Genomic DNA, 21,182 nt, shown 5'->3' with positions numbered 1-21,182 from the left:
ATGAGGAACAGAGACGCTCATTCACTGCAAGTGGGAATGCAAAACTGCAAGGCACTCTGGAAGACAGTCTCTTACAAAGCTAAACATAGAATCGCCATACAATCCAGCAATCATGCTCCTAGGTATTTACCCAACTGATATGAAAACTCATGTCCACACAAAAACACACATGTGAGTGTTGACAGCATTCATAATCACCAAAAACTGGAAGCATCCAGATATCAAGACTTATTATAAATCAAGACAGTGTGAAACTGGCATAAGGATGGAAAAGTAGGCCAATGGAACAGAATAAAGAGTTGTGAAACCAAACTATATTTATGGACGCCTGATATATGACAAGGTGGCACCGCAGAGCCATAGGTAGAGGTCAATCACTTCAGTGGCACTGGGGCAATTAGGCAACTTGATGAAAAAAATAAAGCTTGACTCCTACTAACACTAAACATAAATATTAATTCTAGATGTATTGTGAATCTACATGTGAAAGGTAAATGTGAACAAAGAAAACTGTCTTCATGAGCTCTGGATAACAAAAAACGTTCTTAGATTGGACACAAAAAACACCAGTAATAAAAGAAAAAATTTAGAAACTAAATTAAGTAAAAATTAGAAGTAGCTGTTCATCAAAAGGCAGCATTAATTAACAGAATGAAAAGGCAAGACAGGGGAAAAAAACCCAGCTTGTAAACAAACACTGAACAACAGTTAATGCTGTGCATACTGAAGTATTTAGAGGGAAGCATGCTGATGTCTAAAATATATTAAGAAATACAGCAAAAATAAGATGGGGTAAGAGATGCAGAGGGATGGAAAGATGGATAATGTGATAAAGCAAGTACAGTAAAATGTTAAAGGTAAATTCAAGGTGATGAGTATACAGATGTTCACTGCAAAATCCTTTCGATTTTGCCCTGCGTTTGAAAACTGTCATAACAAAATATTGGAGGTGAGAGAAGCACCCCAGGTAAATATGGATTTGGTATCAAGTTTGCTTTAAACTTCAATGTGCATGAATCACTGAATTTTGTTAAGATGAAAAGTCTTGATATAACAGGACTGAGGTGCGGCCTGAAACAGCATTTCTGGCACGCTTCCAGAAAATAAATAACTCCTTTCTGTCAATAAGAAACAGACAGAAAACACCCACAAAAGGTAACAAAATGTCCAAAAAGCATGCTAGCAGGAAATGCAAAGTAAGCCCATACAGAGACACCACCATACCTGAATGGCTCAAATAAAAAGAACAACAGTAATTAAGAGCTGGCAGAGAACGTGAGGCAAGTGGACACCAAGACACTGCTGACGGCCATACAAGAGGATGGTGCTTAACGAAAAATATAAGCAATACAGCAGGATACACATGCGTATACGCCACCAACATAAATTAAAAATGCATTCACACCAGAAACAATACACAGTTTGTAAACACATTTAAACAGAAAAATATCCATTAAAAAAAATTGGGGGGGGTGTGTGTGGAAAAGGAGCTGAAAATTGAGTCTGGGGAAACCAGGAAACAGGGACCTCAGGGACCTTACACGACCTCCCACCTGAGGACCTCCATCCCTCTCCCCACCAAAAAAATGAAAAAGAAATAAAGAAAAGAAGTGGAAATGAACAAACCAGTAACTCACCCAGGTCTTCTTCGCTTTCGGCTGCTCCTGGGAAATAAACAGCCACTCTAGGACCTGCTCTGTCCCGGGACTCTTGTGCCTCTGCCGGGGTCCTCCAGGGAGAGGCCTCTGGTCAGGGGTTTCTTGACCCAGGATGGATTTCTCCCCCTGGAGCTTTCTGGTGCCATCGCATGTGCTCTCTTGCTCCTGGAGAGGTGGGACCTGCAGACACAAGAGCAAGCTCACCTTTGCGAGCACTTTTCCTCTGGGCCCCAACCTCGGTCTCCTTTGCTGGTGAACGTGCTCACCCAGGCTGGACTGGGGGCTCTGCGGACTGTGGTCAGGGCGGCTTGGGGGGCACAAGTGAGAGGAAACAAAGTGGGGAACCCAGCACACAACCACAGCCCCCCGCCCCGCCCAGACTCTGCACAGGCCCCCAGGATCCCCGAAAGTGCGGTAACCACCCAGAGATTTAAACAACTCCGGGCAGACACTCAAGAAGAACATGACGCCAGATGGTAAGGAGGGAACGACCCTGCTGGAGGCGACATACACGAGAAATGGGCTGTGGACAAAACAGTCTGTCTCAGTAGAGCTTCTTCTCTCAAAATCTGGATGTCCGTGAACAATTCACTTCATCTCTCTCGCTGAGTCCTACTTTTGTTGTTAAACATTGAGAGTAGGATGAGATCAGGGGAACAGTGTAGTCTTTTAATCTCCAAATAAAAACAAAAGTGGCCTACCAGAATAGCAAAAGAAGAAGCCCAGAGATGTCCACAGACAGACAAATGGACCCAGGTGACAGGGTTCCTCACAAACCCAGGATCCAGGCAGATGTGACCTAACTGCAGAACTGGGACGGGGGACCGGGGGCCACATGCTGCCGATCTCCAAAGTCACCCCCAACAGGAGAGCACCTCCCGAGGGGAATCTGAGCCTCTCAGGCTCAGAGTTGCAGGTGACTAAAAAAGACATTCCCAAAGTCGCTAAGTGACCTAACAGCACTGTGGTCACCTAGGAACACGAGGGTCTGAGAAATAACGGGCAAACCGCCCCTTCTACAAGGACGGGTCTTCACTGCGAGGGGAAGCTGCTGGAAATGGAGCCCAAATTGATCAGCACAAGAAGTGAGCAAACAAAGATTCAGGCAAAGAGAGGGACAAGAGAAAAGAGATTCTGAGAATGAGAGGGGAAGGAGAGAAAAGGGAAGAGAGAAAGGCACTCGGCAGTCAGGGGGAAGGGTCCAGAGGATGCTCATTCCAGAAGCTATTGTAACAACAAAATACAAGGGGTAAAACTGAGAGAAACATGTTAGGATACAGGCATGCTGAGCTCTAGGAAACACAGGGCTAGAGGCAGAAGAAAGGCTTCCTGACAAGGCTTAGCGTTGAGTCGGGTCAGGTATGTGTGTGTGTGTGTTTGCTTGTATTTCCAAAAGAATCACTGAGAGGATGAACTAGGAACTGTAAAATGGTTCCCTCCGGGGGCGGGAAGGGACAGTGCAGGAGGGACGGAGGCTTGTCTGAATGACGCTACACACTTTCTACTTTGAATCACGTAAATATTTCACATGATCTAAAAGAGGAGGGAGGGCAATCCCTAACATTGAAAATAAATGTCAACAGATACATTTATTTATACAATTGGAAACAAAACTACAACAGACAATCATTTTACCAACTGACTTAACATGCGGTATTTAACTGTGCATTCTTTGGATAAAATGGGCTACAAAGACAGACTGAACCTCATTTAGCACCCTTGTTAATGGTAACAAATTGTTATTTTAAAACCGTCTTATGTATGCTATAGGACATGACAGTTATATCACTCTTTTTAAGAACAAAGATATCTAGCACGTGACAAAAAGTTGCAAGAGTAAAGCTTTTAACCCTCATGCAGAGCTGGTGGGAATGTAAAGTGGAGCAGCCACTTGGGACCCAGCTTGGCAGCTCCTCAGTGTTAAACCCAGAATTACTGTATTAGCCGGCGATCCCATTCTTATCTATCCGCTCAACAGAATTAAAAGCCTACATCCACAGAAACGCTTGCACACAAATGTCTCTAACAGCCTGATTCCTAATAGCCAAATACCCATCAGTGGATGAAGGGATAAATCATATGTGATCTATACATACAAAGGCACGTTATTTAGCCATAAGAAAGAATGAAGCACCGAAAAATGCTACATGATGAACTTTTGTACTATAGGTACCTGACAATTAGCTTTTGTTGACTGCAATGCAAGTGCCTGATCGTACTGAAAGCTTCTGATTTCTGAGGCACCACTTCAAAGTCATCCGTCTTAGATAAATGCACTGCCAGCCACACAGCTAGATAAGGAGACAGGCCGCCCCACCTGACGTTCTCCTCCCAGAAAGCCCTGGGTGACCTAGATAACTGCTCACTTGAGTGACCCCGCTCTTCCCTTCCAGTGCCTGAATTCTCAGCCTTATTTTAAATTCACCAATAAATAATGAACCTGCAACCCCCCCTTGACCCCAATAATAAAGGCAGAACCTCACCCCCCCTTGACCCCAGTAAAGGCAGAACCCCAGGTCCGCATTCTCGTCCTCTCCTTCTCTCTGCTGTGTGGCCCCCGGTGTGCCACGTACCCCGCAGGGTCTGTGAGTAGTAAACCTTATGTTTTCAGAGTTCCCCGATGGTTGCTGATGAGAGGCGCCTTGCAGTCACAGTAAGAACCACAAGGGCTGGTCCAGCCGTGACGCTGGCTCCAGTCAGGGAAATGTCTGTGGGGCTGCCACAAGCAGCACGGGTCCCGGCGAGCCCCACCCCAGGCGCTCTGTGTCACAGCATCATTCCTGCCAGGCTGAGACCAACACAAAACTACCTTGAAAACACTACGCTAAATGGAAAAAGCCAGATACACAGGGCCACCTCTGACATGATTCTGTTTATATAAATGTCTAGGATAGGGAAATTCTTGAACACCCCAAGTAGATTAAATGGCTGTCAGGGGATAGGGGAAGGAGGGGATGGAGAGTGGCTTGTGAATGGGGACAGGGTTTCTTCTGGAAGTAATGATAATGTTCCGAAATTGGATACGGTGATATTTAGGCAACACTGTGAATACTAAAAATGACTGAAGGTACACCTTAAAAGGGTAAATTTTATGGTATATAAATTATACCTCAATAATGCTTCTATATAGAGTAATTTTTTTAACTTCAATGATTTTTAATAAATTGAAAGTTCTGCAACAGTCCACACATCCAGGTTTACAGCGTTCCTACTGCCTCAGACAGATTCCTCTGGAGCTGAGGCCCACGCTCACCCCCAACCCCCAGACAACCACTGCTCTGCTCCTGTGCACAGATCTGCCTGTTCCAGACATTTCACACGACTGGGACCACACTAGGTACTGCGTCTGGCTTCTTCCGCTCAGCACAACACTTTGGAGGTTTATTCTTGTTACAGCACACACCAGCGGTTTGCCCCTTAATTGCTGAATAGTGTTCCATTTCGTCTATACGTTCACCACTTAATCCACATTTAGATTCTTTTTAGTTTTGAGCTACTATACAAGTCTTTGTGTGAACATGTCTTCCTTTATCTTGGGTAAATTCCTAGAAGTAAAACTGCTGCTCTGTACAGTAAGTTTACATCTAACCCTTTAAAGAAACTGCCGAAACCTTTACAAGGTGACTGTACTTTATACTCCCACCAGCAGTCTACAGTGGTTCCAATTTCTCTACATCCTTGTCAACACTTACTGTCTGCCTTTTTGGTTATAGCCATTGGGTATAAAGTGGGACTTCGTTATGATATGAATTTTATTTCCCTAGTGACTCATGATGTTAAACATCTTTTCCGGTGCTTACTTGCCATCTATACATCTTCTTTGGTGAAGTGTCTGTTCAAATCCTTTGCCCATGTTTTAAATTGGGTTGTCTGTTTTCTTACTGAGTTGTAAGCATCCTTCATATATTCTGAATATATCCCTGTTATCAGGTACATGATTTGCAAATACTATCTCCCGGACTTTAAACACTTGAAGTCCCGGTCTGGGACTGTGTTTTCATTTTCTGAATGGTGACTTCGAAGTTCAAAAGTTTTAATCTTGATGTGGCCCAATTTCTATCTCAAAAAGCACAACCTATGAAAGAGCTTTCTAAGAACTTTAGCCTAAGAGAAGGTCATGAATATTTTCCTCTATGATTTCTTCCAGAAATTTTATAGCTTTTGCTCTTAAAGTCTATGTTCCATTTTGAGGTAATCTTTTGGTATTGGGTGAGGTAAGAGTCACAGCTTATCTTAGAAAATTTTTCCTTGTGATAACATAAAATACGTAACATAAACTTAGTATCTTAACCATTTTAAAGTTTACAGTTCATTGGAATTCAGTACCTTCGCAGTGCTGTGTAACCATTCCCAGCAGTCACATTCATCTCCAGAACTCTTCATCTTGCAGAACTGAAACTCTATATCCTCTGAGCAGTAACTTCCCATCCTCCTCCTACCACGACTCCCTGACAACCAGCATGGACCACACTTTCTATGATCTTGACTACTCTAGGAACGGAAACCATGTTCCACAGGGTTAGCAGACAGTGTTGACTAACAGGAATTCTCGAGCTCGTCTTACAGAGCAGCAGCCCAGGGACAGCCTGGTAAACCCCCGCCTGAACCCGCCCTCAGTGACCAAGCTTTGCCTGAGTTACTAACTGTCCCCTATAGGTTACACCTCGGACGTATGGGTCACTATATCAATGGGCACTTAAGCTGTTTTCCAGAAACCTAGAGTCAGCTCTTGTCCAGTTCAAGGCAGCCAAGACCGGTTGGGACCGCTGACCCTAAAAACTGGGCCTGCACACGTGTCTGATGAATGACCGCCTGATGTCAGAGGGCCAAAACCTCCACCCTCGGATCATGCTAAGTGTCTCCATTTTTGAACACATATCCCACGAAGAAGCATGTACCCTGATACGCCTGCACAGAACACTGATTACCTCACCTTTTCCCTACTTCCAATCACTTCCCCACACCTAAGACCTCCCTGCTTCTTTATCCCGTGAATATCTCAAGTCCCTCACCTGCGAGGAGACAGATCCGACATTTGTTCTCCCATCTCCTCACTTGGCTGTCTCGTGAATAAACTCTTTCTCTGCTACAAACTGCAGCGTCTCAGCATTTGGCTTGCTGCGTGTTGGGTGAACAAACCTGGTTCAGTAACAGAACCTCACGTAAGTAGAATCTTACAGTATTTTTCCTTTTGTGACTGGCTTATTTCACTGAAAATAATGTCCTCAAGGTTCACCCATGTTGTAGCATGTGTCAGAATTCATTTCTTTTTAAGACTGAATATATACATACACACCCACACCCCATTTTGTTTATCCATTCATCTCTTAGTGAACAACTGGGTTACTTCCACCCAAAAAAGAGTAATTTCAAAAAAATAAATCTTTTAAACTCTGTAATTTGAATTGGAAATATCAACATGAATAATAAACTTTTTTCCTTTCCGAAGATCCCTAGGTCTGCCTGCTGAAACAGCCCAGAAGTAATGACATCCCAGTATCAACTGTGGTCCCTGAGCACACTCCCTACGAAAAGATACAGGCTCCTGGAGAAAAGGTTGATTCCAGATCTGGGACGGGAAATACTCAAATGAGCAGAGACTATCTTCTTGGGCCCTGAAGCAAGGAAGCCAGGAAGCCAGCTAAGACTAACAGAGTCTTTCCAAAAAGCCTCAGAGCCAAGCTGAAAGGCTCCCTTTGGCTAAGGCTGGGACAATGAAACCCTCTAAAAGAATACTGACTGCAAATGATTGAAACTAACTGTAAACAGTATTAAGATTTACGAGTTTTTTAAACATACTCAAATTAGCAAAAAGAAAAAAAATCAAATGAAAACTCACTGCTGTCACCAATGGATGTAACTAGGGCATCATCTCCTTAGTGAAAACTGGCAATTAAAGAGAAAGAGTTAAGCATGGACCTGCCATCCCTAAACAAATTGTGTCTCTGGGTAACCAAATGGTTCTGTTGATGAAGAAATGTTCTTTTTTAGAGAAGGATTCTGTAAATTCTTTCAGAGAATTCCTGCTACAAAAATGGAAAGAATGATAGGGTTAGAAAGTCACCACTTTGTAGATGCTGTGAAATAACTGGCCGAGGGGAAGGTCATAATTGATGAAACCATTAGAAGGACTGATGGGAAACTTCACAACAATACCACACTGCCACCCCTGACCCCACCAATCGATCTTTGCATCACCTAGAGCGAGTCAATGAGACATACGTGCCTCCTGAGGTGACAAGACAAAGCACTATCAAGTATTCTTGCCAAAAACATTAATAAATCAATCTAAAGTCTCTAAAGGTAAATTTCAGTTTACCAGAAATACTGGTGACAGAAAACATGTTAAATGTGACCACAAGGAAACAGAAATAAATCTAAAATGAAGGACATTCTAAAGGACAAATGGCTCCACATCTTTAAAAAGTCAATGGGGGAAAAAAAAGAAAGAAGGATGGGTTACTCTGGATTAAAAGAGACTTAAAGTATGTAACAGTAAGAAATGTGTACCTTGTTTGGATTTTGATTTTAACTTGCCAATGTTAAAAAGGAAAATGAAATCTGAACATGGAATAATTCCATGATACCAAAGAATTATTCTGTTAGGTGTAATAGTGGTATTATAATTATATTAGAAAATGTATGTTTTTAATGCCTAGTGATGTACGGATGAAATAACATGAGAACTGAATCTGCTTCAAAATACTTCAGAGTATTTTGGAGTAAGGTACCTTTATCCTACGCCTTAAATTTTTCCTTTGAAGAATTTTTCAAGAACAGTGACCACCACACAAGAAAATAAAGCTTTCAGAAAACAAGACAACATGAACAAGAACCAATGAAAAACAACAGAAAGAAAACCTTGTAGCCAACAGACAGTGCAATTGATGGACACTCATTATAAATCAAATATTATATTCAAGGAGAGAAAGGCAAGCCTTATGACTTGCCAAGGACTTGGACAAATAACTTAGCAAGCATATTTGAAAAAGAACTACAAAGAATTTATAGGAATGATAAAAACACATCAACTGAAGTCTCTTTAACAGCAGGTTAGGAAGAATTAGTAAACGAAAGGACAAACCGGAAGAAATTATCTAGAAAGTAGTATGGAGAGACAGATGGGCAAGAGAGGAGAGCAGTGACACACAGACTGAGAAGGTCTATCATAAGCTGCACTAGAGTCTAAAAGGAAACAACAGAGCACATTTAAAAATGGGGGGTGGGGCACAGCTTTCCGACAGCAGGCAGGTATCTAATGAACATAGAAAGAATAATGAAATTAGATAAAACTCATTTGTCAACTAGCATAATAAAAACGCACACAAGAATCACCCATGCAGGCTAAATGAGTGGGTGAAAGTTTGAGGACTAAAAGGTATTTATTTCATCTCAGTATCTCCCAACAGATACTGACTTACAAAGGGAAGAGAGAGTGACTACAGGGGAGAGAACACAGATACCACCTTCACCAAGTGAGGCAAGTTCACATCAGCAGCCACGAGTGCCCCGGATGTGATGCAGGGAAGAATGCAGCACTTCTGAAACGAATCAGGAGGAGGAGCAAACAACCGGAAACTGAGGAATATTCCACAGAACGCCCTGGGCTCCGAAAACACCACGTCATGACAAAGAAGACTGAGGAACTGTTCCGGGTTAGATGAAAGAGCCAGCACAGCCCATCGCAACACATGATTCAAGTTACTCTTCTCGCATAAAGGACGGTATTTCCAAACTTTCTATAAAGGAACAATTGGCAAAATCACAATAAGACCTGTAAATGAAATAACAGCATTGTATTGATGTCAATTTCCTGATTCAGTGGTTATGTAAAAAACTGTTCTTGTTTGTGAGATGTACTGCAGTATTTAGGGGTAAAGGAACATCATGTCTGCAAATTGGTTTCAGTTAAGGAAAAAAAATGTGTATGGAGAGAGAAAGAGGAGAGGAGCTGAGAACAGAGAGTGAGAGAGAAACTGATAAAGCAAGTGCAGCAAAATTACTATTTGAGGAATCTGGATGAAGGTATAGAAGAACTTTTGTATTATTCCTGCAACTTTTTTAAGATCTAAAATTATGTCAAAATAAGTGAAATTTAAAAAATTTACAGCATAAATAATGTGTATAATGCCCAAACATCTTTACAGAAAGAAAAAGAATAAGAATTATCAGTCCAAAAAAAGCCAAGAGAGGAGAAAAAAAAAAAACAGATCAGGTACAGCAAACACAGTATAGAAAAACACAGTAAGATGGTAGATATAAACTCAAATATAACAGTAATTACGTCAATCATAACAGACCAAGTGTCTGAGTTAAGTACAAAGACTGACAGACTGATTTTAAAAAATGATGCTATTTAAAAAAACACATCTAAAAGATAAAGATACAAAAAAGTCAAAAGTTAAAGAAAAATATACGACAAGCAATTAACCAAAAGGAGGCTCCTACAGCTGTAAGAATACAAAACAGACTTTGAGACAAAAAAAGGATTCCTGGACATAAGGTGACTCCACAATCATCAAAGGCTCGAGTCACAAGGACAATGTAGTTTTCAGCTTGTCTGGAAGGGGTGAGCAGCCTGCTCCAAGTCAGCCAAGCGGGTGACAGGCCGCCACGTTACCTGACACCCCTCCCCCCCAGACCCTAGAGCTGAGTGCTGAGCCAGCTCCAGAGGGCTGATGGCGGCCGGCCACTCCCGGCCCACTGCTGGCAGCACACAGGGGCTCCCTCTGCCCGCAGCCTCCTTCTCCCTCGGCTTCACACGGCTGATTCCACAGGTCCTTTGAGAGCAGCTGCCAAGGTCACTTCCTGGGCTTCCCTCTGCCCCAGCGCGAATCCCGTGGCCACCCGGCCTGCCCTCTGTGCCCTCTCTCAACTCCCAGGGCTGCCTTTGACCCGTGTATCCTCCGTGCCTAACCGGTACCTGGAATATATAAACGAGGGTGCGCGAGGGTTGTTAGTTTTGAAAGACTAATTCATGAACACTGCCACATTTTAACAGGAAATTATCGGGGCTTCCTTGGTAGTGCCGTGGTTAAGAATCTGCCTGCCAGTGCAGGGGACACGGGTTCAATCCCTGGTCTGGGAGTATCCCACATGCCGCGGAGCAACTAAGCCCGTGCGCCACAACTACTGAGCCCACGAGCCACAACTACTGAAGCCCGCAGCCTAGAGCCCATGCTCTGCAACGAGAAGCCACCGCAGTGAGAAGCCCGCGCACCTCAACGAAGAGTAGCCCCCGCTCGCCACAACTAGAGAAAGCCCGCGCGCAGCAACGAAGACCCAACACAGCCAAAAATAAATAAATAAAATAAATAAAACTTTATATAAAAAAAAACCAGGGAATTATCATTTTAACCTTTAATTCGCCAAGAGGGTCAGTCTGGGCGCAGCTGAAGACACCCAGCCTGGTATGCACGGGAGCACGGGTCAACCTTCCTCAGAAAGGCCCCGTCAGGCAGAATTCCCTTCTCTCTCCCACACCCCCTTGCATCAGTCTTGAAGCCCCAACTCACTGCACTGCAAACTATGCTATTAGCATGTCGTGGTGGTGACCGTGGTGACGGTGTTTGGCAGTGGTCCATGGGAGCAGAGGCCCTGCCCAACGCTGGAGAAAAAGGGAAACAAGGTTCCCTGGTTTAAAATAAGTCAACTAGGGCTTCCCTGGTGGCGCAGTGGTTGAGAATCTGCCTGCCAATGCAGGGGACACGGGTCCGAGCCCTGGTCTGGGAAGATCCCACATGCTGTGGAGCAACTGGGCCCGTGAGCCACAACTACTGAGCCTGCGCGTCTGTGCTCTGCAACAAGAGAGGCCGCGACAGTGAGAGGCCCGTGCACCGCGATGAAGAGTGGCCCCCGCTTGCCACAACTAGGGAAAGCCCACGCACAGAAACGAAGACCCAACACAGCCATAAATAAATAAATGATAAATAAATAAATAAATAAAATAAGTCAACTCCTACAGGAGAGGAGGACACAGAAAATCTTTCCAAGCCCCTAGGAATGGAGACTCCCTGAAGTGAATTTGTAATGACACATTTAAGGGAGGGAAGTGTCAACAGCAGAAAGTAGCCAAAATGAAAAAAGAAAACCTGCCAGTAAGTGCCCAGCATCCTCCGAGGAAAGAAGCAGAGACTTAGGGGCTCACAGGCCTCAGTGCAACGTACGTCACCGCCGAGGACCACCTCCCTCTGCTCTGAATTCACACTCGTCTACAGCCTTCTAATTACTAGGTATCACCCTGGATACCCAGGAGGGGACACCCAGAATATGGGTCGAGGATGTCACCGGCCACAGGAAAGGGACCCCTATGTTGCACAGTTTTAAAATGTCTTGCATATGATATCCTTTCCGCTTTCAGCGCATCCCTGAGTGGGGTCATCCACATCTCTCATTCCCCAGGGACTGGGCCACACACACCCACTGCGACCAGGGCACGGCAAGGGACTTAACTACTCTTGAGTCCAAGGAGCAGCTGATCAGTGACCCATTTTGGGTAAACAATAACTACTCCTAGGGCCCAGGAGGCTAGAATCTCTGTCTCTTGAGAAATTCTCAGGCTATACCCTGAGGCAGTAGAGTACACTGGCCAGGGAAATGGGTGTAGGGCCATCCCACGCAGGTTCAAATCCTGGCTCTACACAAACCAGCAGTGTAACCTGGTCCCAAGAAGAGGTACTGATGAATGCCTGCACCAGATGCAGCACAGAACCCCACGCACAGTGAGCGCTGAGCATTCACACTGGGCTGGAATGGTAAGAAATACACGACTACTTACACAAGATAAACCACTCTAAAAAGTGACAACGGACTAGGTGAAAAGCATAAGCTGGTTGTCAGAAAAGAGGACTCATGTTTCAAACATCTCCGTTTCCACTGCTCCAGGCAACACCTCCTCCGCCTCTCGTCTGCACCCCTGCAGTCGACCATTCTCCACTGAGCAGCCAGAGGGGCTCTGAAAAGCCCAACCCCCTTTCCTAACACAACAGCTTCCCAGCCTGATCGGGCCTCTGGCCCCCTCCGTGTCTGTCTGCTCCCCTCCCCTCCCCGCCAACCCGGGCCACACAGGCCTTCCTTCCCTGCTACAAAGGCACGGACCCTCCCCCACCTCGGGTCCTTGGCGATGGCTGTTCCCACCCTGCATGTTCATGCACCTGCTCTTCCCAAGTCTGGCTACTCTGGTAACTCACACCTGCAAACGTCACCTCCTCCATGGGACCTTCCCCAAACACCCAATCTTTCACATCAACCAATGTTAATTCCATGTACAACACGACAACGACGTTTCCTGTTCACTTGTAAGTAGTTTCTCCATCATTTACATGGCATCTGCCTTCCTCCACCAGAGTGCAAACTCCCCAAAGCATGGATCCTGTCAATCTCGTTCACCACCACATGCCTGGACCTGGAAGGGGGCCTGGCACAGAGTGGGTGCTCAATAAATACCTGGAGACTGGAAACATGATGAACACTTCAAAGACCAAAGCCTGGGATTTGTATCTATCAGTTCACTCTTCCGCCCGAGACGGTACATGTTGCCCTGTTAAGAACTCAGAGCAGGGAGGGCTTCCCTGGTGGCGCAGTGGTTAAGAATCTGCCTGCCAATGCAGGGGACACGGGTTCCAGCCCTGGGCCAGGAAGATCCCACGTGCCGAGGAGCAACTAAGCCCGTGTGCCACAACTACTGAGCCTGCGCTCTAGAGCCCTCAAGCCACAACTACTGAGCCCGTGTGCCACAAGTACTGAGCCAGAGCTCTAGAGCCCAGGAGGCACAACTACTGAGCCCACGTACCACAACTATTGAAGCCCGCACGCCTAGAGCCCGTGCACCGCCACGAAGAGTAGCCCCCCCTCACCACAACTAGAGAAAGCCCATGTGCAGCAACAAAGACCCAACGCAGCCATTCTGGGTTTGAATTCTGTCTTCTGCTGAATGATCCTGGCAGACTGCCTGCCTCTCTTTGTCACCTTTCCTTGTCTTTAAATGGGGCTAAGAGTCCTACCTTCCTATGAGGCTGCTGTGAGGATCAGTTTGTATCTGTAAAGTGCTGAGACCCATGGCTAGGAAGAGGAGACACTGTAGAAATGTTAACTAGTATTACTGAAGGTGTAAAGTTTTCCTTATACAAGTCCTCTGCATTGCTCAGGTTTTTAGTACTTTCACCTGCTCTACTGCCATTTGTAAATAGGCTAATCTCCCTCATTATAACTTCTAAACAGATACAATTTATAAACAGGAAACGCACCGACTTTTAGACTGATTTTGTACCGAGGAATCTTCCTGGATTCTCCTCAGGCTACCACTCTCTTCCCGCAACCACAGGGCACACTGACTCAGCCCACATGGCTGGCTTCCTGCCTCACTCCCATATCTGCGACGGACCGCTGCTCCCTCTACCCCACTCCTTCCTCTCCTGCCCAGCAAACACCTACTCACACTCTGCTCTGGAAACATCACAGCAAAACCCACCACCACCATCACCACCAAGTCCGATTTGGACTTCTGTGACGCAACAGTACTTGACCTCCCTGGGGCATCTCACATGGCAACCATTTTTGAGGTTTCTTTTTCTTTGACTCTGACACACAAGTCTCTCCATTTCTCTCATTCCTATGGGGCTGCCCAACCTCCAGCCCCTCCTCCGCCACCTTCCCTTGCCCACCCCCGAGCACTGCCCTCGGTGCTCTTCCCAGGGCACATGTGCTCCTTGAGCTAATCTGGCTATACCCACACTCAGTGATACCCGTCCAGACCATTCTCTCGAGACAGATGCCTACCCATGTGCCCACCGGCACCCGCAGGGCCCCACCGTATCTAAAGGAAATGTCCACCCAGCCCTCCGTAACAACTCTGACGGTCTTCCCTAACTCAGGTAATGGCGCCACTCCCAACCCAGGCCCACAGGGCAGACCTCCAGCACTTATGCCTGGCTCTGCTGGCTTGCTCACCACCAGCACCCAACTAGTTACCAAGTCCAGTTGCTTCTGACCCTTTATTCTCCCTAGAGGATAAAATCCAAGTGTTTTTTTTTTTTTGGCCGTGCCGTGCAGCTTGCGGGATTTAAGTTCCCCGACCAGGGATTGAACCCGGGGCCATGGCAGTGAAAGCACCGAGTCCTAACCACTGGACAACCAGGGAAGTCCCCAAATCCAAGTTTTTCATGTGATCCTCAAAGCCCTCTACGATCCAATCTCTGCCTATGGCTCTGGCCTCATTTTTTAATACACACTCCACCACCACCGTCACCTACAAAACCATAAACTCTACATTTCAGCAACTGTAAAGTGTTCCAAGGTCACCAACATACTACATCACTTTAAGCCTCTCAAATTTGCACATTGCTTCCTTTTCCTAGGCTGACCTTCAGTCCCTTGTTCACCTCATTCACCTTTCAAATCTCAGTTTAAGACTCCCTTATTAATCCCTAAAGCATTTCTTGGGGTGTCGTTACTTCCAAAACTGGCCCTGTGCTGTGTGTCTCCATACACTTCCACGGCCGACTCTCGGAGGACCCCTAACGTGCCATTGTGCTCATACATTTTCTTGCCCACAATTCCCACCAGACCATGGCTCTTCCAAAGCAGGAACGACCTACCTTCGCACCTTTAGCACCTGCCCCAGGGTGCTCAACAAAAGACAATAAACAAAACTGTTGAATAACCGAAGGGACAAATGCATAACTTCCCAAATGAGGCCCCAAAATCTTAAGACACGGAAAGAAAAAACTAAGAAAATGTGTCGAAGAAATTGGAAAATGCATCATGACCCCTCGTTTAACTCAAGGCTCGAGGTACAGAATTGGCAGAAAAGAGACTGAAAGAAGGAGTAAAGTAACAGTCTGACGACAAGAAGCACTTCCGGACGGCTCAACGTCATCTTAAAGGAGGCGCAGTGGCTTGGAAGCCCCACGCAAGCTCCAACCCTGGAAAAGATGGATGAGCACACGTCGGTGTTCAGGGCGCTTTTCATAAACGAGAGAAAACCCCCCGACTCACCCAGACGGCAGCCGTCCGGACCCTGGTGGCCATCCTCACGGCCAGTTTTGTGCGCCCTGAGGGGGGTGGCAGGACCCGACGGCTGCGCGAGAAGAGAACCGTGAGGGAACCAGTCTCCCCGCCACTCCCACGCCCACGCGGGACCCTCCTGCCACCCCCCGAGGACCCGCCCCTCCCTTCCCACGGCCGGGCCTCCTTCCCTCACGCAGCGGCGGGGCTCCCCAGCTCCGCCCCCACCTACACACACGCGATCGGCTCAGGGCAGGCGCGGGGGAGGCCAGACTAGTCTGCACGGTCCCGCCGCCCCGACACGGGAGGGACTCGGCGCGCGCGGCTCCCCCAAGCCCTGAATCGGCAGCGGGAGATGCGGGGGAGACCGGCTCCGCAGCCGACCTCCCGGATCTGCAGCCAGAGCCGCTCAATCCTCGCTCTCGACTGTGCGGCGCCCGCTCTGGGTGCTTCGGCGACGGCCCTCGGGCAGACGAGGTCGGCACGCTCCAGCTCAGGTCCCCACTACGGGCAGGGGACGCAAACCACCCACCACGACTCTCCCGGCTGGTGCCGAGCCGACGGCGGCCGCTAGGGACGCACAGGAAACGCGTCAGGGCAACCCGAGGGCAGGACGAACTACAACTCCCGGAAGCCTCTGCGGGCGTTCCTCCTGCGCGGGGCGGCTCCAGCCGAGGGCAGCCGGGAGGGAGCGCTGCGGCCGCGAAGGGCAGGCCCTTCCCGCCCCACCTCTGGGCGCGGGCGCGCAGGCTTTCAGTGATACAGAGGATTAAAATAATTGACAGCAATAGCGCAAAGGCTGGAGGCATATAAATTCAGTTAAAAGTGTTCTAAGGTTCCTGCTTTTCCAAATGGTAAAAGTCCTAATTTATAATTTAATAACGCAAAGATTCGTTCCGTTGTATAAGTGACATTTATTTTCCAGGAAAATTAGGAGTGGCATTGTCTTCCTTTGGGGATGGGGGTGGGGGAATCCTTTAAATGTCTGGCTTAATATAAAACAGCTGCAGTCTCATATGTGCTTCTGCATTCACTCTGTTGCATGTGTTTCTTATGTGTAAGTATCAATATATGAAAAAATCTGGCCTCACATAGGTATGTATCAATAGTTGGAAAAGGACGGGGTATTTTAATGTGCTTAGATAACTGCATGTTCTCTGCAGTAAAAGCTGAACAAGGAATGGTCAGTTTCAGTGTGTGGTCTGAAGCCAGAGAGGCGAGCTTTCTCTGCTCTATTATATTAAAGCCCATTGGTCTGTCTTGCACTTTGAGTGCATGGTTTTATCGGGCACGATTTTGCAACAGCATGCATTGGTCATTTGGAAAATGTTTGTTCACTGACTGATGCAGATCTTCCAAACGCTGACACCTCTCCTTATACAACATGAGAGCTCGCATTCATCAATATCATTATTGATCTTAAGTACTGGGGATCTGTGAAGTTCACAGTGGCAGATACAAGATTCCAGAATTCTGTTTGCACCTGAAAACTCTAGCTTTGTATTGGCAGACAATGCTGGCTGGCACTTGTTCCCTTTGTGTGACAGCTCACTTGGTTGGCAGTTGAGAATGTGTCTGCCTCGCCCACGTCTGCCTCATATTTCAGTCCTGCTTTCACGCAAAGTTCAGCTCCCAACTCACATAATCACAGAAGTGCATTTTCTGGAGACAGATATGGAACTTCAGGATGCAGCACAGAATATTTGTTGCATAGATACTGAAAAGATATGGACTCAAGAGTTAAGATTTAATAAAGTTAGTTTTCACTGCTCCATCAAGGACATCCAGAACAAAATTGGTCCTTTTCTCTTCTTTTTTTAACTGTGAATGTGATGATGAAGAACATAATGACGACTAATAAATGTCTTTGATGCCGCTTCCTGGATGCATGGGGAGTGCCCATAGCGGTACCCCTGTGGCTTTTGCACCGTCAGAGCAAGTTCAACACAGTAGGCAACATCTTGAGTTTGGAATATCAGTACTCGCTGCAAACCTCTTTCAACTTTTCTGTATGTTTGAAAATTTTCATAATAAAATATTGGAGGAAAATATTGTGGAAGAGACAAACTTTTCAATAAATTGTGCAAGCCAAAAATAAATAAATAAATAAATAAATAAAAATTGTGCAGGAACAATGAGATAGCTATACAAGAATAGAAAAAAAACTGCTGTCTCACAATATATTTAAAATAAATTCTAAATAGATTAAATATGGGACTTCCCTGGTGGTGCAGTGGTTAAGAATCCTCCTGCCAATGCAGGGGACATGGGTTCGAGCCCTGGTCTAGGAAGATCCCACACACGGTGGAGCAACTAAGCCCGTGAGCCACAACTACTGAGCCCGTGTGCCACAACTACTGAAGCCTGAGCACCTAGAGCCCATGCTCCACAACAAGAGAAGCCACCGCAATGAGAAGTCCGCACACCACAACAGAGAATAGCCCCAGCTCCCCGCAGCTAGAGAAAGCCCGCATACACCAACAAAGACCCAACGCAGCCAAAAATAAAAATAAATAAATTTATTTTAAAAAAATAGATTAAATATTAAACGTGGAAAGGAAGGCTCTACAGGTTTTAGGTTGAAATGTAGAGTTAGCATCCTTTGCCCACTGATTTGTTAACCAATCCCTGTTATCTGCTAAGTTCTCATGTTGTGTTAGTTTTCTGTGCTGCTGTAACAAAACAAACTTGGTGGCTTAAAACCACACACATTTATTATCTTACAGTTCTGAACGTCGAAGGTCCGACACAGGTCTTCCCGGGCTAAAGCAAAGCGTTGGCAGGGCTGCATGCCCTTCTGGAGGCTGCTGGGGAAAACCCTCTCCTTGCCTTTTCCAGACTTTAGAGGCCAAGAGCATTTCTTGGCTCAGGCCCCCGTCTTCCACCTTCAGAACCAGCAACAGAGGGCTGAGTCCTCCTCGCGCTGCGTCGCTCTGGTCTCCTTTTCTGTCTCCCTCTTCCACCTTTAAGGACTTGTGTGATGACATTAGGCCCACACAACAATCCAGGATAATCTTTCTATTTTAAGATCTGCCGGTTGTTTTTCTTTCTTTTTTTGTTGTTTGGCTGCATTGGGTCTTTGTTGCTGCACGCGGGCTTTCACTAGCTGTGGTGAGCAGGGTCTACTCTTTGTTGCAGTGCGCGGGCTTCTCATTGCAGTGGCTTCTCTTGTTGCAGAGCACGGGCTCTAGGCACGTGGGCTTCAGTAGTTGTGGCACACGGGCTCAGTAGTTGTGGCATGCGGGCTCTAGAGCACAGGCTCAGTAGTTGTGGCTCGTGGGCTCTAGAGTGCAGGCTCAGTAGTTGTGGCGCACGGGCTTAGTTGCTCCATGGCATGTGGGATCTTCCTGGACCAGGGCTCGAACCTGTGTTCCTTGCATTGGCAGGTGGATTCTTAGCCACTGAGCCACCAGGGAAGTCCCTGCTGGCTGTTTTTCAAATGAAGCTCTACCGTTTACTAGCTACATGATTTGGGGCAAATTACTTAAAATTTCCAAACTCTAGTGCCCTTAACTGTAGGGGAATAATATTATGCTCCTCATAGGGCTATAGACAGAGAAAAACCTAATGCATTAAGGGGCTTCGCAGATTGGCTATCTCATATCAAGCTGTCTATGATGAAGATGCGTTACAAAAATAAAAACCACCATACATTCGTTATTAGCGTTCGCTTCGAGATGCAGATTTTCTTGTTTCCCAGAAATCCTTGGTTTTCCGATTTTTTAAAAACAACTTTATTGAGGTTAAAAGTTACACACAACAACCTGGATCCAGCTAAAGTGTCCAGTTCAATGAGTTTAACAAATGAAGACAGTCATGGAACCACTACCACAACCAAGACACAGGTCACCCCCAGTGGTCCCCTTATGGTCCTGTTTGCAGTCAATTGCTCTCCCACCCGGGCCACAGGTGACCCCCGACCTCTCTCCTTTATCTATTACGCTTTCTAGAACTTTATACATGGGAGTCATATAGTATGTACTCCTTTGTGTCTGAATTCTTAGAATGCTTTTAAGATTTAACCATTTAGCCTTGCAGGGCTAGACTACAATGTGTTTTATCTACTCACATGCTGTGAATTATTATACATGACATCTGTTGAGTTTACTGTATTTGTGTTTGTTCTGGTTTTAGGCGATCACAATGCTTAACATTCAGGCACACATTTTTGCATGAACATATTTTCACTTCTCTTGGTTATTTACCTAGGAATGGAATTGATGGGTCACGTGGTAACTGTATGTTTAGCCTTTTGAAGACATGCCAAACTGTCCTCCAAAGTGGCTGTACTATTCTATAATCCCACCAGCAACGTGTGAGGGTTCCAATCTCTCCAATCCTCAATAACTAGCCTTATCTTTTTTATCTTAGTCATGCTACTAGATATGAAGTTCTATATCCTCCTGGTTTTGACTTGCATTTCCCTAATGACTGATGCTGTCGAGCATTTTTACAAGGGTTTACTGGCCATCTATACACATTCTTTTGTGAAGCATCTGGCAAATCATTTTGCACATTTTTTTGTTCACCTTCTTACTGTATAATTTATGAGTTAGTTATGAGCATCCTTTGTATTCTGGATACAAGCCCTTGTCAGATATACATATTGTTAATATACCAGCCTATGGATTGCCTTTTCATGTTCTTTTCAAAAGAGCAGAAGTTTTAAAATTTTTATTAAGTCCAATTTATCATTTTTCTTTTATGATTCATACATTTTGTTCTATCTTTTCTTATACACATAAACATTTTCTCCTATGTTTTCTTCCAGATATTGAAAATTTCTAGCTTTTGCATTTAGGTTTGCAATGCATTTTGAGTTATTTCTGGATGTGATGTGAGATAAGGGGAGGGTTTTTTCCATACAAATATCCAGTTGTCACACCACCCCTCATTTAAAAGAATGTCTTTTCCACATTGAGTTATTTTGGCTCTCATGTCAAAATTTAATTGACAATATATGTGTAGGTCAATTTCTGAACTATCTGTCCTGTTTTATTGATCTATATCCACCCTCATGCCATCATTTTATTAGTATAGTTCTATAGTAAACTTTGAAATTAGGTATTGTAGGCCCTACAACCTTATCCTTTTAAAAAAATTTCTTTGGTTATTCTAGGTCATTTGCATTTCCATATAACTTCCTGATTAGCTTGTCAGTTTCCACACAAATGCCCCTGAACTTAAAGATTAGTTTGCGGAGAATTGCACTCCTACTATATTGAGTTTGTCCATCCTTGACCATGGTGTATTTCTTCACTTATAATATTTATTACATGCTCTCTATTATGTGTTCTTGAATTTCTTTCAGCAATGTTTTATACCTTCGCTGTACAGATCTTGTTCAATTCATTAAACATATCTAAGTATTTCATATTTTTGTATCATTGTGAGATTGTATTTCTGATTTCATTTACAAATTGTTCACTGCTTGTACATATCAATTTTTGTATATTGATCTTGTATCCTGCAACCTTGCCAAATTCCCTTATTAAAGTTCCAGTAGCTTATTTGTAGACA

The 21,182-nt window shown here is 45.4% G+C and overlaps 1 protein-coding gene across 10 annotated transcripts in view; it reads right to left on the bottom strand.

The window, feature by feature from the left end:
* The window catches only part of ZNF10 (zinc finger protein 10), a 64,504-nt gene that overhangs the window by 21,710 nt on the left and 21,612 nt on the right, over window positions 1-21,182 (bottom strand). The window contains exons 1-3 of one of the 10 annotated variants that reach the window (XM_067701320.1): window positions 16,195-16,230; window positions 15,654-15,735; window positions 1,638-1,838 (exon numbers count right to left, since the gene is read on the bottom strand). In XM_067701320.1, the coding sequence (XP_067557421.1) occupies window positions 1,638-1,838; window positions 15,654-15,686 (234 nt within the window). In that variant the 5' untranslated portion in view covers window positions 15,687-15,735; window positions 16,195-16,230. Of the gene's footprint in view, window positions 1-1,637; window positions 10,916-15,653; window positions 15,736-15,890; window positions 16,233-21,182 lie in introns of those variants that run through there. The other 9 variants (XM_067701323.1, XM_067701321.1, XM_067701322.1 and 6 more) reach the window with 9 other exon arrangements.

The sequence above is a fragment of the Pseudorca crassidens genome, chromosome 12 (genome assembly GCF_039906515.1).
Source record: "Pseudorca crassidens isolate mPseCra1 chromosome 12, mPseCra1.hap1, whole genome shotgun sequence".
Taxonomy (NCBI): Eukaryota; Metazoa; Chordata; class Mammalia; order Artiodactyla; family Delphinidae; genus Pseudorca; species Pseudorca crassidens.
Note: the sequence above shows the minus strand (reverse complement) of the source record. Positions and strands in the feature narration are given on the sequence as shown.